The sequence below is a fragment of the Theropithecus gelada genome, chromosome 16 (genome assembly GCF_003255815.1).
Source record: "Theropithecus gelada isolate Dixy chromosome 16, Tgel_1.0, whole genome shotgun sequence".
NCBI lineage: Eukaryota > Metazoa > Chordata > Mammalia > Primates > Cercopithecidae > Theropithecus > Theropithecus gelada.
In genome coordinates, this window is record NC_037684.1 from 26,819,408 (window position 1) to 26,837,789 (window position 18,382).

The 18,382-nt window shown below is 54.5% G+C and overlaps 1 protein-coding gene across 4 annotated transcripts in view; it reads left to right on the forward strand.

Annotated features, from left to right (window-relative positions):
- The window catches only part of LASP1 (LIM and SH3 protein 1), a 53,649-nt gene that overhangs the window by 11,747 nt on the left and 23,520 nt on the right, over positions 1 to 18,382 (forward strand). For 3 of the 4 annotated variants that reach the window (XM_025363666.1, XM_025363665.1, XM_025363664.1), the window contains exons 3-4: positions 9,125 to 9,209; positions 17,458 to 17,565. In XM_025363666.1, coding sequence (XP_025219451.1) covers positions 9,125 to 9,209; positions 17,458 to 17,565 — 193 coding nt within the window. The remainder of the gene's footprint in view (positions 1 to 9,124; positions 9,210 to 17,457; positions 17,566 to 18,382) is intronic. The other variant, XM_025363667.1, reaches the window with a different exon arrangement.

Here is an 18,382-nt window from a genome sequence, read left to right on the forward strand (position 1 = left end):
AATCCTGGGTTTACCAGGGTACAGTTTTCTCCCATTTCTGTTCTGGTCTTGCTTTGTGGACCACAGACCTGGCTTCCTTCTCTGAAGCATCACGTGCTCCATGCTGGGCCAAACCCAGTGCAGGACCCAAAGGGGCACGTGGTTTCTTCTGGCACTTTGCCAGGGAGTTGGGCCCACCCAGCGAGTATGTGAGTTTGGTGTACAGGGAGGCCTCTATGTTCTGCCTATCTCTGGCTAGTCTCTGAGCCCTGAGGGGAGCTAGGATCTTGCAGGGGGCTGGTCAAGAGAGAAGAAAGCTATCTTTCCTTGTGGTTTCTCAAGATTCAGATTTAAGTTCTAGAAAGTGACTGTAGAGTAGGCAGTGAAAAGGCCTCTTCTGTTTCTGTCCTTGCATCAGACTTGTTTGGGGGAGAGGCCGGGGAAAAAACACAGGCCAGAGCTCACAGCCAGCCCGCCTGGTGTGGCGGACCCCCACGTGCATGCAGTTACACACATGCCTGGTGTGTAGGCAGACACCCACACCGGTGCTGGGGCCGGGGAGGAGGACTTGGGAGCTGGGCTGAATGGGCTGTGTTTTGTGTTTCCACATTCAGGGCTGCAGCCATGCAGCCAATGCTGTGGCAAGGTTGAGGGTGCACTCCCGGCTTTTGCACAATAGCCAGTGGTGGAGGAAGAACCGCTAATCGAATTATTTTTGTTTCTTTTTTTTGAGACAGAGTCTCTGTCGCCCAAGCTGGAGTGCAGTGGCACGTTCTCAGCTCACTCACTGCAACCTCTGCCTCCCTGGTTCAAGCAATTCTCCTGCCTCAGCCTCCCGAGTAGCTGGGATTACAGGCGCCCGCCACCATGCCTGGCTAATTTTTGTATTTTCAGTAGAGACGGGGTTTCTCCATGTTGGTGAGACTAGTCCGGAACTCTTGACCTCAGGTGATCCACCTGCCTCAGCCTCCCAAAGTGCTGGGATTATAGGCGTGAGCCACTGCCCGGCCCGAATTCTTCCTTGAAGCTTCTGGGTGGGTGGGGTGAGCCTGCTCTTGGTGAGAGAGATATTTATGCCCTCTGTTACTTGTTTTGTAAACTGGATTTTCCAAAAGTGGGGCAGATCAGTCCACACGCCCTGGCTTAGCATCAACTTGCATCATTGTCTCCCTGCAGATAGTCTAGAGGACCGGAGAAAGTCCCTGCAGATAGTCTAGAGGACTGCCTGTTCCCTTCTCTTTGGGGCCCTACTGACAGGAGGCGGGGTTGCCAGCCAGGGGAACCAGCTTGTGAGGTGTCAAGTGGGAGGTGGGCATGGGCTGAGCAAGGAAAAGTGGGGGACTTGGTTGTGCCTTTCCCCTCTTCTCTGAATGCACATATCTGGGGTCCATTCTCCAGTTTCCTTGAGCTGTGGAGTGAAGACCGAGGAGGGTGAAGAGGTCCCTGATTCTGGGGAGCCAGGGACTATGTTTCTGCCCCTTCCCCTAGGCATCAGATGGGAGTAGGGTGTGGTCTGTGCCAGACAAGGCTGGGTGCTTATGTGTCTCTGGATTCTAGCAAACTGTCTTTAATCCCAGCTGCTTTTTTTTTTTGAGACAGAGTCTTGCTCAGTCGCCCAGGCTGGAGTACAGTGGCGTGATCTCGGCTCACTGCAAGCTCTGCCTCCCGGGTTCACGCCATTCTCCTGCCTCAGCCTCCCAAGTAGCTGGGATTATAGGCGCCCACCACCACGCCTGGCTAATTTTTTGCATTTTTAGTAGAGATGGGGTTTCACCGTGTTAGCTAGGATGGTCTCGATCTCCTGACCTCGTGATCCACCCGCCTCGGCCTCCCGAAGTACTGGGATTATAGGCGTGAGCCACCGCGCCCGGCCACAGCTGCTTTTAAAAGGTGGGCAGGGTTGGGCGCAGTGGTTTATGCCTGTAATCCCAGCACTTTGGGAGACTGAGGAGGGTGGATCGCTTGAGGCCAGGAGTTCAAGACCAGCCTCATCTCTACAAAAAATAAAATAAATTCGCCAAGTGTGGTGTGGCGCATGTCTGTGGTCCCAGCTACTTGGGAGGCTGAGGCAGGAGGATTGCTTGAGTCTGGGAGGTTGAGGCTGCAAATAGCCCTGATTGCACCACTGCACTCCAGCCTGGGCAACAGAGGGACACTCTGTCTCTAAAAAATGTAAAAATGAAAATAAAAATAAAAGTGGGTGGGGCAGGAGTAGGCAAACCCTGTACTGGGGCCTGGGGCTTTCCCTCCTCCCCAAAATTCTCTGCCTCTGACTGGAAAAATTGGGACTAGGGATGACAGTGTGGGGGAGGGCAAGTATAAATGGCCAGCCCAAGTGGCCAAATATGGCCCCCAGGTAGACCTCCTACCTCGCTTACCCCCAAATCCCTGTCTTCCAGGCCTCCTGGAGGCTCAGGGGTCACTTTGCTTCCTAACACCCACGTTTTACAGATGAGGAAACAGGCCTGCGTTTCCATGCCTTACTCAACTTGGCAGAATTGTTTCTCTTTCTCTATTACCGACAGGGGCAGGCTTTTTCTTTTTCTTTTCATTTTGTGTGCAATCTGACGGCAGTCTGACAGCTGGTAAGTTCTTCCTGAAGTCTAGCCTTGATGGTTTTGACTGCTCTTTTTTTCCCTCTGGTTGAACAATGCCTCCTTGTTGCTTCCTATCCCACCACTTCAGCCCCTTAGGCCTGAGGGGACGGATGGGTGAGAAACTGGGTTAGCAGGGAGCCCTCCCTTCCCGCCTGTGGGCAGCCTTCCCAGCAGGGGCTTTTGGAATCAGCAGCTCTTTCTAGAGGCAGGATGTGGGGGCTGTTTTTTTTTTTTCCTTTTGGTAAAACCAAAAGCTCCTTGTTGCTTTTGTTGATGTATTTTTGTTCCTCCTTGAACACAAAGCTGTGGTTTTTGAAGGGGTCCAAGCCTGGAAGGGGCAAGGCTCTGTGTAGAAAGGTCGCTGGGCTTTCGGGTTTGCTATCCTGTTCTTCTTCTGACCCTGGAGTGTGGCTGATGGTAGGACTGGGGAATGAGGCTGGTGGCCGACAAGCTGTCCCTGTCACCTGTGAGTCTAGAAACCTTGCCTCTGTAGTCCCACTGAGCAGGAAGGCCACCCAGAGGTCCTCACGGATAACCCCTCTCCTGGGACACAGGGCCTCTTCTGTATCATATCCTTTTTTTTTTTTTTTTAAACTTTTATTTTTTGAGACAGAGTTTCGCTCTTGTTGCCCAGGCTGGAGTGCAATGGTGCAGTCTCGGCTCACTGCAACCTCCGCCTCCTGGGTTCAAGCGATTCTCCTGCCTCAGCTTCCCAAATGGCTGGGATTACAGGAGGCCACTACCATGCCTAGCTAATTTTTTTGTATTTTTAGTAGAGACGGTGTTTCACCATGTTGTCCAGGCTGGTCTTGAACTCCTGACTTCAAATGATCCGACCACCTTAGCCTCCCAAAGTGTTGGGATTACAGGCGTGAGCCACCGCGTTCAGCTTTTTTTTTTTTTTTTTGAGGTGGGGTCTCTCTCTGTCTCCCAGGCTGAAGTGCAGACGTGTGATCTTGGCTCACTACAACTTCCACTTCCCAGGTTCAAGGGATTCTCCTGCCTCAGCCTCCTGAGTAGCTGGGATTACAGGTGTGTGCCACCATGCCCAGCTAATTTTTGTATTTTTAGTAGAGATAGAGTTTTGCCATGTTGGCCAGAATGGCCTTGAACTCCTGACCTCAGGTGATTCGCCCGCCTCAGCCTCCCAAAATTCTGGGATTACATGCCCGACCTGTATCATATACTTTTGAGAAATTCGGAGGGATAGGCAGCTCCTAAGTAGGTGTGGCTGAGAGGCTCCAGAGTATCTCTCATAATGGCCGAGCTTGGAAACGAGTTGGGTTTGAAGGATGAAGTGCTATGTTTGGCACCCAACCTGCCAAGCACATCTTTCCCCAGAACTGAGTGCTGGAGGTGGCTGGGGTCCATCTGGCCTCCCCTTCGCTGTCTGGGCAGCTGTGGTGTAGAGGAGAGTGCCTTGGACAAGGTTTCTGCCCTTGACACTGGACCTCAGTTTCTTCATCTGTAAAATGGCACGATGAGAATGCCAGCCCAAAGCTGTGTGGCGTGTGCACAGGACGCAGTGTACCAAGATGTTACTTTGTGTCTCTGTAAATTGTCTTGAAGCCCGAGGCTGCTGTCAATAGCTGCCTGTTTGCCCTGCCCCATCCTGTCCAGTCCCTGTTCCTGCCCCTCTTCTTCCTGTCCTACGGGGCTGTCTCCACGCCTCTCCCCACAAACTCCCCAGAGCAGCTGACAGCAGGGAGGAAGGACAGGTGGGGCACCTGCAGAGAGCCCACCATCTACTTGGAATGATTAACAAGGGGCCGATACAGACTGGCCTATGGGACAAAGGACAGCTGTGCTCTGGACTCTGCCCTGCACCCAGCTGATCACCCTGTTCGTCATTCCTCGCCGTGGCCCAGTCTGTCATGGGGTTGGGTTCCAGCGGGGTCACCAGCTGGGACAGGTGGCCCCTTGTCTGTCTTAGCACCCATGTTGGCATGCACACATTTCCAACCATCCCTGCTGGGATCTGGGGGTAATGGATGGGGTGGGGAGGAAGGGAAAAGGTAGAATTCCCAAAAATTGTTTCTGGAGGGAGGTCAAATCATTTGGAGCTTTCTTTGAAGCCCGGCATGCTGGTGGGGGGAGGGGTGCAGCACTGATGTTCTCATGCCTTTGCTTCTACAAACAAACCCGTGACACCTGTCCTCCTCACCTAAATTATCCATAAAGATCCTATAGACACAGTCTCCTGACTTTGCCCTCATGGGCTTCTCCTTAGTTGAGGACCCCCTTGCTGTCTGTGTCTCTTCCCCCACCCCTATAGACCTCTCCTCTCTCGCTCTAGCTCTTGCTGCTCTCCTGCCTGGAGCTGAAGATGAGGTTGCCATGGAAACCTGAAGCGTAGTGAGCAGGGAGAGGGAAAGGCAGAGTCCTCTCGCCAGGGCTGGGGGCTGGAGACTATGAGCTGTGGGGAGGGGACAGGGTTGACCTGGCAGGAGGAATATAGCCCGAGCTGTCTGCCTGCTTTCCTCTGCCTCGGTTTGGGCTTAGGGGGCAGGGGAAGGAGCTTGGAGGCTCTGGAGTGCCTCTTTAATCTAATTAATCTGATGCAGGATTAAAATCCTCCCTCACCCCTGCCAAATTAAGCTGAGCTCACATCTGGGCTGGCTCATCCCCACTTCCTTTCTGATGGGATTCGAGCTCCAGCTGTTGGGGGCTGAGACTAGGGGGAAGGGTGCTTCTGAAGAGAGGATGAAGTACCTGGCAACCCCACCCAGGGTGCCTGCTGCATGTTGGAGGGGCTCTGGAGACCTTCCGGTGGGTGTAGGGTGAGCAGAGGGACACAGTGTGGGGGGCAGGGGGTATGCGGACATGGCCTCAATGCAGCTGCTGCGTGCAGACCCGCTGGCCTCCGTGTCTTGGAGGCGCCCATCGGTGCAGAGGGCATATCTATATATTCATCGTGTGTGAGGCACAGTGCAGTGTGTGTAGGAACTTCAGACTGTGGAGTGGGTGGAGCACGTCAGGTGTACCTGTCTGGTGGTCCTTGGGCCACTGGAGCTGGCCCCTGTTTTTATTTATTTATTTATTTATTTATTTATTTATTTATTTATTTATTAAAAACAGGCTCTTGCTCTGTAGCTCAGGCTGGTCTCGACCTCCTGGCTTAAGAGATCTGCCCTCCTTGGCCTCCTAAAGTGCTGGGATTATGGGTGTGAGCCACTGCGCCCAGCCTGGCCTGTTTTAACCCTGTGCATTCTGGCAAATGAGAAACCCCAGGGTTTGCAGACCGGGTCTGGAGGATGCGTTTGCCCTGCTTGCCTCTACCCCTCCCCACCAAATGCTAAGCAGCCCCATCTTCTCAGAATTAAGTCTTCCAGTACTGGGCCAGAGCTGCTCCTCTTCCCTACCCTGCTCCTGCCACATGTACCTCTACTTCCATATGCTCTCCTCGACATAGCCCCTGCCCGGTCTGCAGAATGGCTCTGATTTGGGGGGAGTGTTGTCTCGTCTCCGAAGCACTCCCTCTTAGAGCCTCAGGGCCTGCCAGCCCTGCTAGAGATCTTCGCTTTCTGGTCTCTAGGAACAGACTCATGGTTGATCGTCCCTTGCCCTGGAATTGTACAGAAACTTTGAAGGGAGCTCCTCAGCTGTGGGTGGCCGTGGCTGCATGGGGACCGGACCCCAGACTTGGCCACACGTTCACCACAGGCCATGTCTGTTGCCAGCTGTGTTTGCCTTTCCTCATCTTCCCTTCCTTTGCTGGAGGAACTGCGAGTCTGGGCTGACCTGGGTGGCCAGGACCCAGGTGAGGGCTGGGGGAGGGGCACTGCTAGAATCATCTGGAACCGGGACAGTGAAAGTGGCCCAAGGGAAAAAGGATTTGCCAAGGTCACCCAGTAAGTCAGTGGCAGGGCCAGAGCCCTGCACTGGGCCCTTGAAAGTTATGCCTCCCTTGATTGAGGTCTCCAAATCCTGAGCCCTGCCCTTCACAAGTGGTGGCCTCGAGGGAAGTCGTCGGTTTACAGGTAGCTCTGATGCACGGCCGTGTGGGCAGCTGGAGAACATGCAGAGCAGAGGGCAGCTCGTTCCTAGCTCTTGGGTGTGTCAACTTTGGGTGGCACGTGCCTAGAAATAGGTTCCAGGAGGCCATCTGTCGCTTACCTGGGTGCGGCCTGTGAGTCAGGGATCTGCAGGGGTCACAGCTGTGGTGGGCTGTGGTCACCCAGGGCTAAAAATGGCCTGACGGGCCACCCACCAGTCCCTGAGGTAATTGGGGCCCATGCAGACCCCCAGACATTTCTCATACCAGCACATGGTATGAGAAATACATACAAACGACATGGCTCAGAGCTGCCTGTCTCTCCTGCAGCTGGTTTGCCACGGGACCTTGTGATGAGAGGGGGATGGAGAAGGACTGAGTTCTAGTCCACACCAGCTCTAATTCCTGGTGTGACTTTTTTTTAAAAAAAATAGAGTCTTGCTCTGTCACCCAGGCTAGAGTGCAATGGCGCAATCTTGGCTCACTGCAACCTCCGCCTCCCAGGTTCAAGCGATTCCCCTGCCTCAGCCTCCTGAGTAGCTGGGATTACAGCTACACGCGACAGTGCCCGGCTAATTTTTGTATTTTTAATAGAAACAGGGTTTCGCAATGTTAGCCAGGCTGGTCTCGAACTTCTGGCCTCACGTGATCCACCTACTTTGGCCTCCCAAAATGTTGGGATTATAGGCGTGAGTCACCACGCCCAGCCTGACATTTGTTTATTCAACAAATATTTACTGAGCACTGCCTACTAGTCTAGGAGCTTGAGATAAATCAATGAACAAAAGAGACCCCAAAATCCCTCCCCTCACAGAGAAGTAGTGGAGAGAAGACAATACATTGATGTGATAAATAAGTTAATTATGAAGACTGCTAAGGGAGAAGTGGCCTGGCGCCAGCACACTGTTTCCTCCTTGGAAATGAGGGAGTTGGACCAGACTCTTCTGGAGGTCTCTGCAGGCTCCGAGGGTTGCCCTGGCTTTTGCTGCCTCCAAGCCAGGCCCTTTTGCTGGGGACCCGGCTGTCCTGGGCCTGGAAATTGGCGACTAAGTTCAGCATGAACTGAAGCGATCGCCTGGGCGCAAATCTGGATCTCTGTGTGCCTTGGCCGTGTTGTTTAACCTCTCTGGCCTCAGTTCTCCCATCTGTCAAAGGGGTACACTGAGTACCAGTCACACAAGTGGCATGAGAATTCGATGAATTAGGGCACATAAGCCCTTAGCACAGGGGAGACATTCACTGTTTGGTTTTTTGTTTTGTTTTGGTTTGTTTTTTCTTCTTGAGATGTAGTCTGGCTCTGTCGCTTAGGCTGCAGTGCAGTGGCAGGATCTTGGCTCAGCACAACCTTTGCATCCTGGGTTCAAGTGATTCTCCAGCCTCAGCCTCCCGAGTAGCTGGGACTATAGGCACATGCCACCACGTCCAGCTAATTTTTGTATTTTTAGTAGAGACTGGGGTTTCACCATATTGACCAGGCTAGTCTTGAACTTCTGACCTCTCGTGATCCGCACGCCTCGGCCTCCCAAAGTGCTGGGATTACAGGTGTGAGCCACCATGCCCGGCCTAATTCACTGTTGTTACTACAGATTGAGCAGCCCTGATCTAAAAGTCCAGAGTCTGAAGTGCTCCAAGATGCAAAGCTTTGAGTGCTGACGTGATGCCACAAGGGAAAGTTCCACACCTGGCCTCATGTGATAGGTGATAGGTCAAAAAGCAGTCAGTAATTTTGTTTCATGCACAAAATTATGTAAAATATTGCATAAAATTACCTTCAGGCCATGCGTATGAGGTATATAGGAAATGGTCCCATCCGTAAGATGTCTCAGTATGAATATTCAAATATTCCAAAATCTGAGAAAAAATCCAAAATCTGAAACACATCTGGTCCTGAGCATTTGCAATAAGGGATATTCAACCTGTATTTTACCTGTCACACTCAGGTGACCTCCTTTTTTATCCTCAAGCTGGCCTTCCCACTTACCCTCCAATTAGGTTGGACCTTGTTAACCCTTTGAAATACCACTTTAATCATGTGTTTTCTCTCTCACCACTTCCTCTAGGAAGTCCCCCTGGATATGTGTGTCCCTTTCTTTTTCTGTCTCCCCCTTGCTCTCCTCTGCGTGGTTGGTCTCCACTTCTGGTCTTAGCTGAAAGCTTAGTCCTGACTCACCTGTGTCCATCTTCCCCCAGCCGGGCCCAGTTGCCTTGACCTCCATGTGTGGTAGGCACAAGGCATGGATTATCCCCAAACAAGGGTAACCTTCAACCCTCAGAGAGTGTCCCAGTGGCCATCCTTTCACTCAGGACAGTTCTCCTTGGCTGGCCCGTCACTGATGCCTACTGTGTCTTCCCAGGTCAGCCAGTCCCAGCTGAGTGTGAGAAATGCTTGTCTCCCCTCGGCCTTGGTAGTGGACACTGAGGTCCTCCTGTGGGGCCGGGCCAGGGGGTGCCCAGACATAGGAGGAAGTTCCCAGGAGATCGTGCTTTGTGAGAAGCCCAGAGGCTCCTGCCCCTCCCCCAGAGTCACCCCCACTCTGTTTTTTCTGTCCTGCAGACACTACCCCAAGCAGTCCTTCACCATGGTGGCAGACACCCCGGAAAACCTTCGCCTCAAGCAACAGAGTGAGCTCCAGAGTCAGGTGAGGGGCCGGGCGGTGCCGGGGCCTGGCGGGGAGAGGGATGCTGGGGAGGGGTGTTGTAAGGTCGCCATTTGGCAAGAGTACCTTCCCCTGCGGTTACTCTGCAAGGCCAGGGTGCTGAAATCCTAGCATTGCCTTGACGCTTGACCCCACCCCTGACTTTATCAAAGGAGCCGAGTACAGCGTTCCCCCACTTCCTACCTAGAGGGGATTGGAGAGGTGTGGGTGTCTATTTGAGCCCGCTCTGGGGCTCCCTAAAGCCCACCTCCTCCAGGAAGCCACTCTCCCCTCCGTCTTCCCCATTCACACTTACCCAAAAAGGAGGAGTTTGGGGAGGACCAGGGAATTTGCTCCTCCAGGTCATGCCAGTCTGAGGCTGTGCAGCCCACCCTCTATAGCCACATCCCAAACCTTCTCCACCCACTGGAGGGCAAGGTGTGAAGGGGGTCTTGCCATGGGGGAGCGGGATGGGGGGCTGTTCTGCCTCTGCCTCCTTTGGCTTGACTTTCCAGAGCACTGCTGAGTGGGAGGTGTGTGCTCCTGTAGGAGGGGAGGATGGGTTCCAGGCCTAGGGAGAACTTGGTCTTTAGGGGACATGGAGGAATAAGCAAAGGGTCTGGAGTCCTGAGAACAGAACAGTTGACCCACCCTGCCTGGGGGTGCGAGGGCTCCTGGGACAAACCTGGCCAGTGATGAGGTGGGGCGGGGCGGGGCGGGGCTTCAGCCGATGAAAGGATGATGCACAAGAATGCATGTAGGGGAATTTACCACGTGGACAGCGCACCCAGGACCCACTCAGGACCTGGAGAAGACTGCAGAGGTTTCACCCGGGCCACAGAGAGGGGGTTTCTCCTAGTTCCTCCAGAGGGGGCTCCTGCTGCCTGATCTTGATGTGACTGCCTGGGTCCATCGGGGAGAACCGACCCTGCCCTGTGTCTTTCCATCACCCTCTCTCGGAATCGGGTTCATCAGGCAGAACGGACCCTGCCCTGTGTCAGGCTTCTCATGCACCCTCTCTCGGAATCCTAGCAGCCCTGTGAGGAAGGTGCTATCTTCCCCATTGTTACAGATGAGACGACCAAGACCCAGTGACACTAAGGGACTGGCTGAGGTCCTGCGGGTGGTAGGAGAGGCAATAATAATATTCATAGCTGGCGATGGAGGGATCAACGCTCCGGGTGTGTGAGCTGTGTAATCCTCACCTAGCCCTGTGCAGCTGTAGGATCACCTCCCTTCAGAGAAGAGGAAATAGACACTGGCGGCTTTGAATGTAGGTTTGTCTAACCCAGGGACTACCCACTCCCTAAGAAACAGTCTCTACCTTAACAATAAATGTGATAGTTCCTTATGCTGTTGAGAAGTTTTGTAATTTAGGGCTGGGGGCCATGGCTGATGCCTGTAATCCCAGTGCTCTGGGAGGCCAAGGTGAGAGGATCACTTGAGCCCAGGAGTTTGAGACCAGCTGGGGCAACATAGCAATAACTGGTCCCTAAAAAAAAGCACACACAAAAAACAAAAAACTAGCAGGGATGGTGGTGCGCACCTGTGGTCATAGCTACTCGGGAGTTTGAGGCAGGAGGATCACTTGAGCTGAGGAGTTGGAGGCTACAGTGAGCCATGATCGCATCACTACACTCCAGCCTGGGTGGCGGAGTGAGACCCTGTCTCTACAAAAGGAAAAGAAAGAAATTGTGTAGTTTAGCAAGTGCCTTTAGTTAGTTCCCCTGTTTATCCTTGACTGGGCTCTGGGGTAAGGTAAAAGACCCACTGTCTGTGTTTTACAGAGAGGGGAACTGAGTGAGTGAGTGAGTATGGATCCAGGATTTGGGCCCCGGTCTTGTCACTCCTACGTGTGGGGCCCTTGACCCCTCACAGCCCTGGTAGGGCCTGAGGCTCACAGAGGAGGGGAGCAGCAGCTCACACCAACCACCCACCCACCTGCGGACACAAGCTGAAGTTACTGGGAAGTGGGGGAGCACCACCGCCTGCTGTCAGCCAAGGAGGCCGGAGGCCTGGCTGCCTGGCCAGATTTTACAGATTCTAGCCGGGCCCTGACTCCTGCCTCGGATTCCCTTCCCTGTGGAAGGGCGCTGGGGGCCAGAGGTGGAGGGGCTCAGAAGGACCTGGGGGAAGAGGTGCTGGGAGCAGATGGCAGGTCTTTGGAGACACACACACACACACACACACACACACCCACACCCTTCTCGGGAGAAATTCAAACCCCTCAGCCTTTGTCAGTCCCACAAAAGCATGGCTGCAGCTCTTTTTGCCCCGGCACCTGATCCCCGAGGGGTGGAATTTAAGGAGGAAGAACCCCCCCCCCCCCCCACCTTGTTCCCCCTGCCCAGGATGGGCAGCAGGTGGGCAGGGCATGCTGTTGGCAGGGGCTGCTTCTGCCCCCAACTGGGGAAGCTGGCACCACACTCTGGGTTTGGGGGCTCCTGTCCCCAGCCTGTGCCCCCTGCTTCTCAGGGTCATGGCCTGCTGGGTTCCTGGGCAGGCCTCTCGGGAGATGACAATGGTGGTCACTCTTCATTAGGGTCTCACTGAGGGCCAGAGTGTGTCCGTGTGTGTGTGTGTGTGCGCGCACACGTATGTGTGTATGCCTGGCTTTGTTTAATCCTCACAGCCAGCTGATGAAAGAGGGGCTCTTATTATCCCTATCATACAGATAGGGACAGGGAGATTTACAGAGGCTGCCCTGCTTGCCCAGAGCCCAGGGACAGAGGCAGACATCAAGCCCCATGACCTGGCCCTTGAGCCCGTTCCTCTGAATGGTGCTGGCGGCACAGGCACCCAGCCCCGTGCTCCCACCCTGCAGGATGCACCAGTCACCAGCAAGTAGGAAGGGCTTGTTGGAATGCAGATTCCTAGGCCCCCACCCAAGGAACCTCTGCTTGGCAGCGCTGTGTGAGGCCCAGGAATCTGCATTTTTGACTCCCCTGTGATTCTGATAAGGACTTTGGCCCACTTTAAGAAGCTTAGAGATGGGCCCGCGGGCAGGAGTGTACCGACCCTGTTTGTATACTCTGAGGGGTGCAACGTTAGGGTAGGGCTTTGCACCGAGGACACTGCTCTGTTCCCCTGAGGTCGGGGTCCTCGGGGGTGGGGGCTGAGGGCTGAGGGCCAGGATAGGCCGGGGAGGAAAGGGTGCTGCCCTCTTTGCAGGCCTGTTCTGTCTCCCTTCCCACCACCCAGCAGCTGTGTGGTCTTAGACTGGCCTCAGACTCTTTCCTCTCATAGCTTTGCTTCCTCACCAGTAAAATGGGGACAGCAAACCCAGTTGCCTCAAGCTGGGGGCTGGGCCTGATGCTTTGAGGCTTGGAAGGGCTGAGCCGGCCAGGCTGGAGCAGTGACAGGTTCTGGTTCCTGTGGCTGCCGTGGGGGCAGAGCTGGCGAGAGCTGCCTGGGGCAGAGCTGGCGAGAGCTGCCTGCGGCTGGCGGGAAGGGAAATGGAAGCCTCTTCTGTTCACCCAGCTTCACCCCACGAGGCTAGCTGGCTTCTTTCCATGCCCCTTCTGGGCCTGCCTCGCCCTTCCCTGTCTCTGGGAAGCTGCCGAGGCTATTTCAGCTTTATTTATTTTCCCATCTCTATATTGGTCTCCAAAGTGGCACTTTGGGTGTCTGGGACACCTGGAGCCTCCCCTGTGGAGGAGGTAACCACAGAACTGTCCAGAAATGACCCTCTGGGTGGTCCTGCCCAGGTCTGGCTGAAGCAGGGGGCTGGCAGCTGGATCCCCAGCCCCCCTTCTCACCTGCTGCTCCCACCCCACCCCCGGGCTGAGCAGAGGCAGTGGCTTTGGGGTGGGACTGAGCTGGAGGTATCTGTGTGGCCCTGATCCCAGGCAGAAGTGCCAAGCGCCAGGAGACTGTTCTTCCTTTTTTTCCTTCCCGAACTCACCTTGATGGGGTCGTGGGAAATTACAGGGGGTTTCTGCTCCTCGGATCTTGTGAGCAGCGCGGGTGGTAGAGTATCGCTCTTGCCCCAACTCGCTGGCCTGCGATTGAATCTTACATCTGCTGCCACCAGCTGTGTGACCTTGGGCAAGTTGCTTAACCTCTGTGTGTAGTGCCTTTGTCTGAAAAATGGGGATTACCTCTCTCCAGAGGGTGGTGTGAGATAGGAGGATCTGTTAAGCATTTCAAGATTCCTGGCATGGAGTCAGCACTCAGTGTTTGCTATTACTACTGTCCCGGAAAGAGAGGAAATGGAACTTGGACATGATGAAGCTGAGAAATACACACGGCAACCTTTTGACCGTGACTTCCAGCCCCGGCCCTTTCCATCAGCTCTCCTCTCCATCTGGGTGTGTCTGATTTGTATTTATTTATTTATTTATTTTGAGACAGAGTCTCTCTCTGTCACCCAAGCTGGAGTGCAGTGGTGCAATCTTGGCTCATTGCAGCCTTGACTTCCCAGACTCAAGCGATTATCTTGCCTCCACCTCCTCAATAGCTGGGACTACGGGTGTGCACCACCATGCTCGGCTAATTTTTGTATTTTTAGTAGAGACAGGGTTTCGCTATGTTGCCTCAGCTGGTTTCAAACTCCTGGCCTCAAGTGATCTGCCTGCCTCAGCCTCCCAAAGTGCCGGGATTACAGGTGTCAGCCACCGCGCCCTGTGTAGAACTAGTTTCTTTTTTGTTAGAAGGGGATGGGTTACAAAGTATATTGGCCCAGCACACAGTAGGCACATAATAGTGGAAATTGTTGGTATTATATTTTGCTCAATAAATGTTGTATTTTTTTAGAGATTTTTTTTTTTTTTTTTTTTTGAGACGGAGTCTCGCTCTGTCGCCCAGGCTGGAGTGCAGTGGCCGGATCTCAGCTCACTGCAAGCTCCGCCTCCCGGGTTCACGCCATTCTCCTGCCTCAGCCTCCTGAGTAGCTGGGACTACAGGCGCCCGCCACCTCGCCTGGCTAGTTTTTTGTATTTTTAGTAGAGACGGGGTTTCACCATGTTAGCCAGGATGGTCTCGATCTTCTGACCTCGTGATCCACCCGTCTCGGCCTCCCAAAGTGCTGGGATTACAGGCTTGAGCCACCGCGCCCGGCCTTTTTTAGAGATTTTTATTAATTTTTTTATAGAGATGGAGTCCTACGTTGCCCAGGCTGGTCTCAAACTCCTAGGCTCGAGTGATCCACCTGCCTTGGCCTCCCAGACTGCTGGGATTGTAGACTTGAGCCATTTTGTTTTTAAGTCCAGCCTAATTTTTGTGTTTTTTTTAGATGGAGTTTCACTCTGTCGCCCAGCCTGGAGTACAGTGGCGCCATCTCAGCACACTGCAACCTCTGGCTCCCAGGTTCAAGGAATTCTCCTGCCTCAGCCTCCCAAGTGGCTGGGATTATGCCCACCACACCTGGCTAACTTTTTTTGTATTTTTTTTTTTTAGTAGAGATGGGGTTTCACCATGTTGGTCAGGCTGGTCATGAACTCCTGACCTCAGGTGATCCACCCGCCTCCGCCTCCCAAAGCGGTGGGATTACAGGTGTGAGCCACCGTGCCTGGCATAATTTTTAAGTAATGATCCTTCTTATTTTATTGGGTCATCAAGGCAGTTGTTTTCCCAATTATGCTGCTTTGTTTGGAGATTACGTGTCTGCATTCAATTCATTCATCATCCAACAAAAGTTGATTTGCACCTCCTGTCTGCTGGCATGAGAAGCAGGATAGATCCAGGGAGAATAACTAAGAACTGACATGACAATTAGAGTTTCATGGATGGTGGTTGTTTGGGTGTCAGGAGCCTCAGGTGCCAGTCAGTCCTGGCCCTCACACCAGAGTTTCCAAAATGGGAGCCCAGGCATCTCCCAGGAGTGGGGTCCTCTGGCTGAAGCACTGAGTTGCATTCTGGCCTGAGCGACAACTGGGTTGTGACCTTGGGCAGGTCCCTCCCTGCACAGGGACCCCCACAGCACCCTGGTGAGCCATCCTAGACAACAGGGGCAAGCACTCCTGCCAGGGCAAGAAGGGAGCCCTGAAGGAGGGGCTCTGGGCTGGGCCCCCCTCCCTACACCCCTGGCCCCCCACCCTTCACTTCTGCCACCCCTTCCATACCCAAAGGCCTCTCAAAGAACCTTCCCCATCTTGATTCTCCACGGTCAGGGTCTGAAGGTGCTTGAAAATGGTCACAGACCCCAAATGGGAGGGATTTTAGAGATCAGCTAGCCAGCTGCCTTCAGGGGACCCAGAGAGGGGAGCTGACTTGCTTAGAGACACACAACAAGGTGGTGCTGATCCCAGGCTCCCTCCTTTCTCAGCACCTACCCCTCAGCCCTACCCTCTGTGGGCCTCCTATGTTAGCAGTGAAATGAATGATCCTTCCCCAACAGGGAGGGGGAGGCAGAAGCAGTTCCCGAGCCTGGGAACCAGCTGATGTCATTGCAGCGTCGTCATGGCGATTATTCCCCTGATTAGAGGCCTGACCCTTGGAAAGCCAGGAAGCAGGGGATGGAGTGGGGACTGGCCCTCGTTCAGCACCTCGTCGCTGACAGAGCACTTTCACACTGGCCATCCACAATGCGCTGCTGCTTTCGAGCCACTGTCTGCATCATGGGTTGGAATGACTGGCGTTATGACCCATTTTACAGATGTGGGAACTGAGTCTTGAGATGTGAAGTCGTTGGCCCAAGATCACTCAGAAGTGGGAGACTGTGTTAGTGCCAGCTCCGCCTGGCTTTGTGCCCATACTTGGTGATAAGAAGCTCCCTCCCCATATTATACCTGATTTCTGTGACGACTCTTTTACAGATGAGGAAACCGAGGCCAGGGGCTTGAGATGCAGGGCTTCTGTATCTGGAGCTACATTTCTCTGTCTCTGAGTGCCCTACCTTCCCCAATGCCCACTTCCCAAAGGGCCTCCCACTAAGAGTCACCGTGTTGGCCCACGGCTTCCCAGAAGAGCTGGTGCTAGGCAGGTTCTGGACTCTTGGGGTGGGTTGGTGCCTCTATCCACTGCATTCACTTCTGATCTGATGGGGACCAGCACATCTAGGCCCTTCTTGTCTGGATCAGAACAGGGGAGAGGGAACCACATGGATGAGTGACTGGGGCTTCAGGAGACAAACAAGGACTCTGATCCCTATGGGCATGTGCAGGGGACCTGACAGGTGTGGCCACGGCTGTGTGTGCACGCGCAGTCACTCCAGTCCAAGCGCAGCTCGGTGCTGCCGTTGGATGATTCCCTGCCTGGGAACTGCCCGGGTCTGTGTCCTGAGCTGACCCGTGTCCAGGACAGTGCAGCCCCTGTGGAGGAAATCCAAGCAGCTGGTGGGGTCTGGAACAGATGGCTGCTGAGGTGGACAGTGAAGTCTCTGGAAGCCAAGGAATAGTTTCCTGTTCCCTGAGTGTTCTCAGCCTCATTCTGTTCTTCAAAACCCCCAGGGGAGGACAAGCTGTTCCTCATATTTCAATACCTTTCGTGCCAGGGAAGTCCTTTCTGATGTCTGACTTGAGTCCCTCTAGTACTGTGGTGGAGTGGAAGGGTTCTTCCCTGGAGCTTGGAGACCTGCTGTGATGCTGTCTGACCGCTGCTGTTTTCCTCCCCTCCTATGGTGGTGGCCTCTGAAGCCAGCCCAGCAGCCTCCCAGAATCCGTGGGGCCTGTCAAAGGCGCATTGATGGAGCCTTCCCTGGGGCTGTCTCACCACCCTCCTTTCTGGGCACCAACTCTGTCCTTTGGCACAGCCATCACTCAGCTGGTTGCTGAAAAGCTCCCCCAGGCACAGTGGGCAGGGCCATATCCTGGCTAACATGAGGGCTGGGGCCACCCTGGGAGCTCTGGAGAGAACCTTTTTCCTATAAGCTTCCCGACAGGATGGGCTGGCAGTGAGGGGTCAGGGGTCAGGCAGATGAGGGTTTGCACTCTTGTGTGCCGTTCACTGACCGCTAAGCTCTGTGACCTCAGGCAGGGGACTTTGCCTTTCTGTGGCTCCGTTTCCTGGTCTGTAAATTGGAGCTGTTAATTGCGTGGCTGTATATATGGTGGGATGTAAAGGAGATGGTTCATGTAAGGTCCTGGGCTCTGTGCCCGCCACTCAGCACACTGAAGCCTTAGTAGTGGCTTCTTATTACGAGTCTAACACCTTTGAGCGGAGGCTTCTGCTTTGAGTTGGGGACTTCTGGTCAGTGTCTTTCTCCTGACTCCCTGTCCCCATCTCCTGACTGGTTGCTGCCTCAGAGGGGCCCCAGGCCGAGGCCCTTTTGGCTCCTGGCGCAACTCCAGTCCCTCTTCCTCCCGTCCTGCAGGTGCGCTACAAGGAGGAGTTTGAGAAGAACAAGGGCAAAGGCTTCAGCGTGGTGGCAGACACGCCCGAGCTCCAGAGAATCAAGAAGACCCAGGACCAGATCAGTAACGTGAGCTCCCGCCCCGCCCTGCGGCATCCCTGCTGCCCTCTGATTGGCCCCTCCCTGGCAGCCTGGCCGATGTGAATGGAGCCAGTGCCTCCCCCACCCCTGCCCTCTGGGGTGGGCCTGGGGAAGAGCTTGGGGTTCCCAGATGCCTCTTCTCTTTGTGCCCCCAGACCAGCCCACGTAGCATTTTCTCCTTGAAGGGCCTGTATTCTGTGGGGGGTGTGGGGACCTGTGTGGTAAATCAGCCCCCAACTCTCTCTGACTGTCGTTCTTTTTTCTGGATATGGTTGGTATTGGTGTAGACTGCACGTCTCATCTGAGCACAAAGGTCAGAACTGGGGGGTGGGGAGCGCCTGGCCTCCCCTGATCTGCGCCTGGGTGCTGACATTGCAGTCATTTCCGCCCTTTCTTGGCCTCCTCCCCCACATCAGCCTGCTCTTCCTTCCTGTGTAAAAACCCCAGCCGGCTTCGCCTGCCAGCCCTGCACCCCCTGGCTCGCACCCGCCACCTCCCTGATGGTCAGTGGCATCTGGCTGTGGCAGGGGCGGGCGTGGAGAGTGGGTGGGGGATCAACTGTCCCCAGCATCGTGTGCCCTCCATGGCACCTGTGGTCAGAGAATAGGCCTCGGTTTCCTGCCTGGCAGAGCCACAGGCAAGCAGCCTGTGTGGCTTTAGGCAAGTGGGGGCAGGGCACTGCGGTGAGCAGCAACCATGGGGGACCCGCACACAGAACTGCAGGGGCTGCCCGGCCACTCTGGCCCAGGAGGCCCTGCCAGGGAGGGTTTAGGCGGGCACCTGTCTTCATGTATGGAACAAGAGG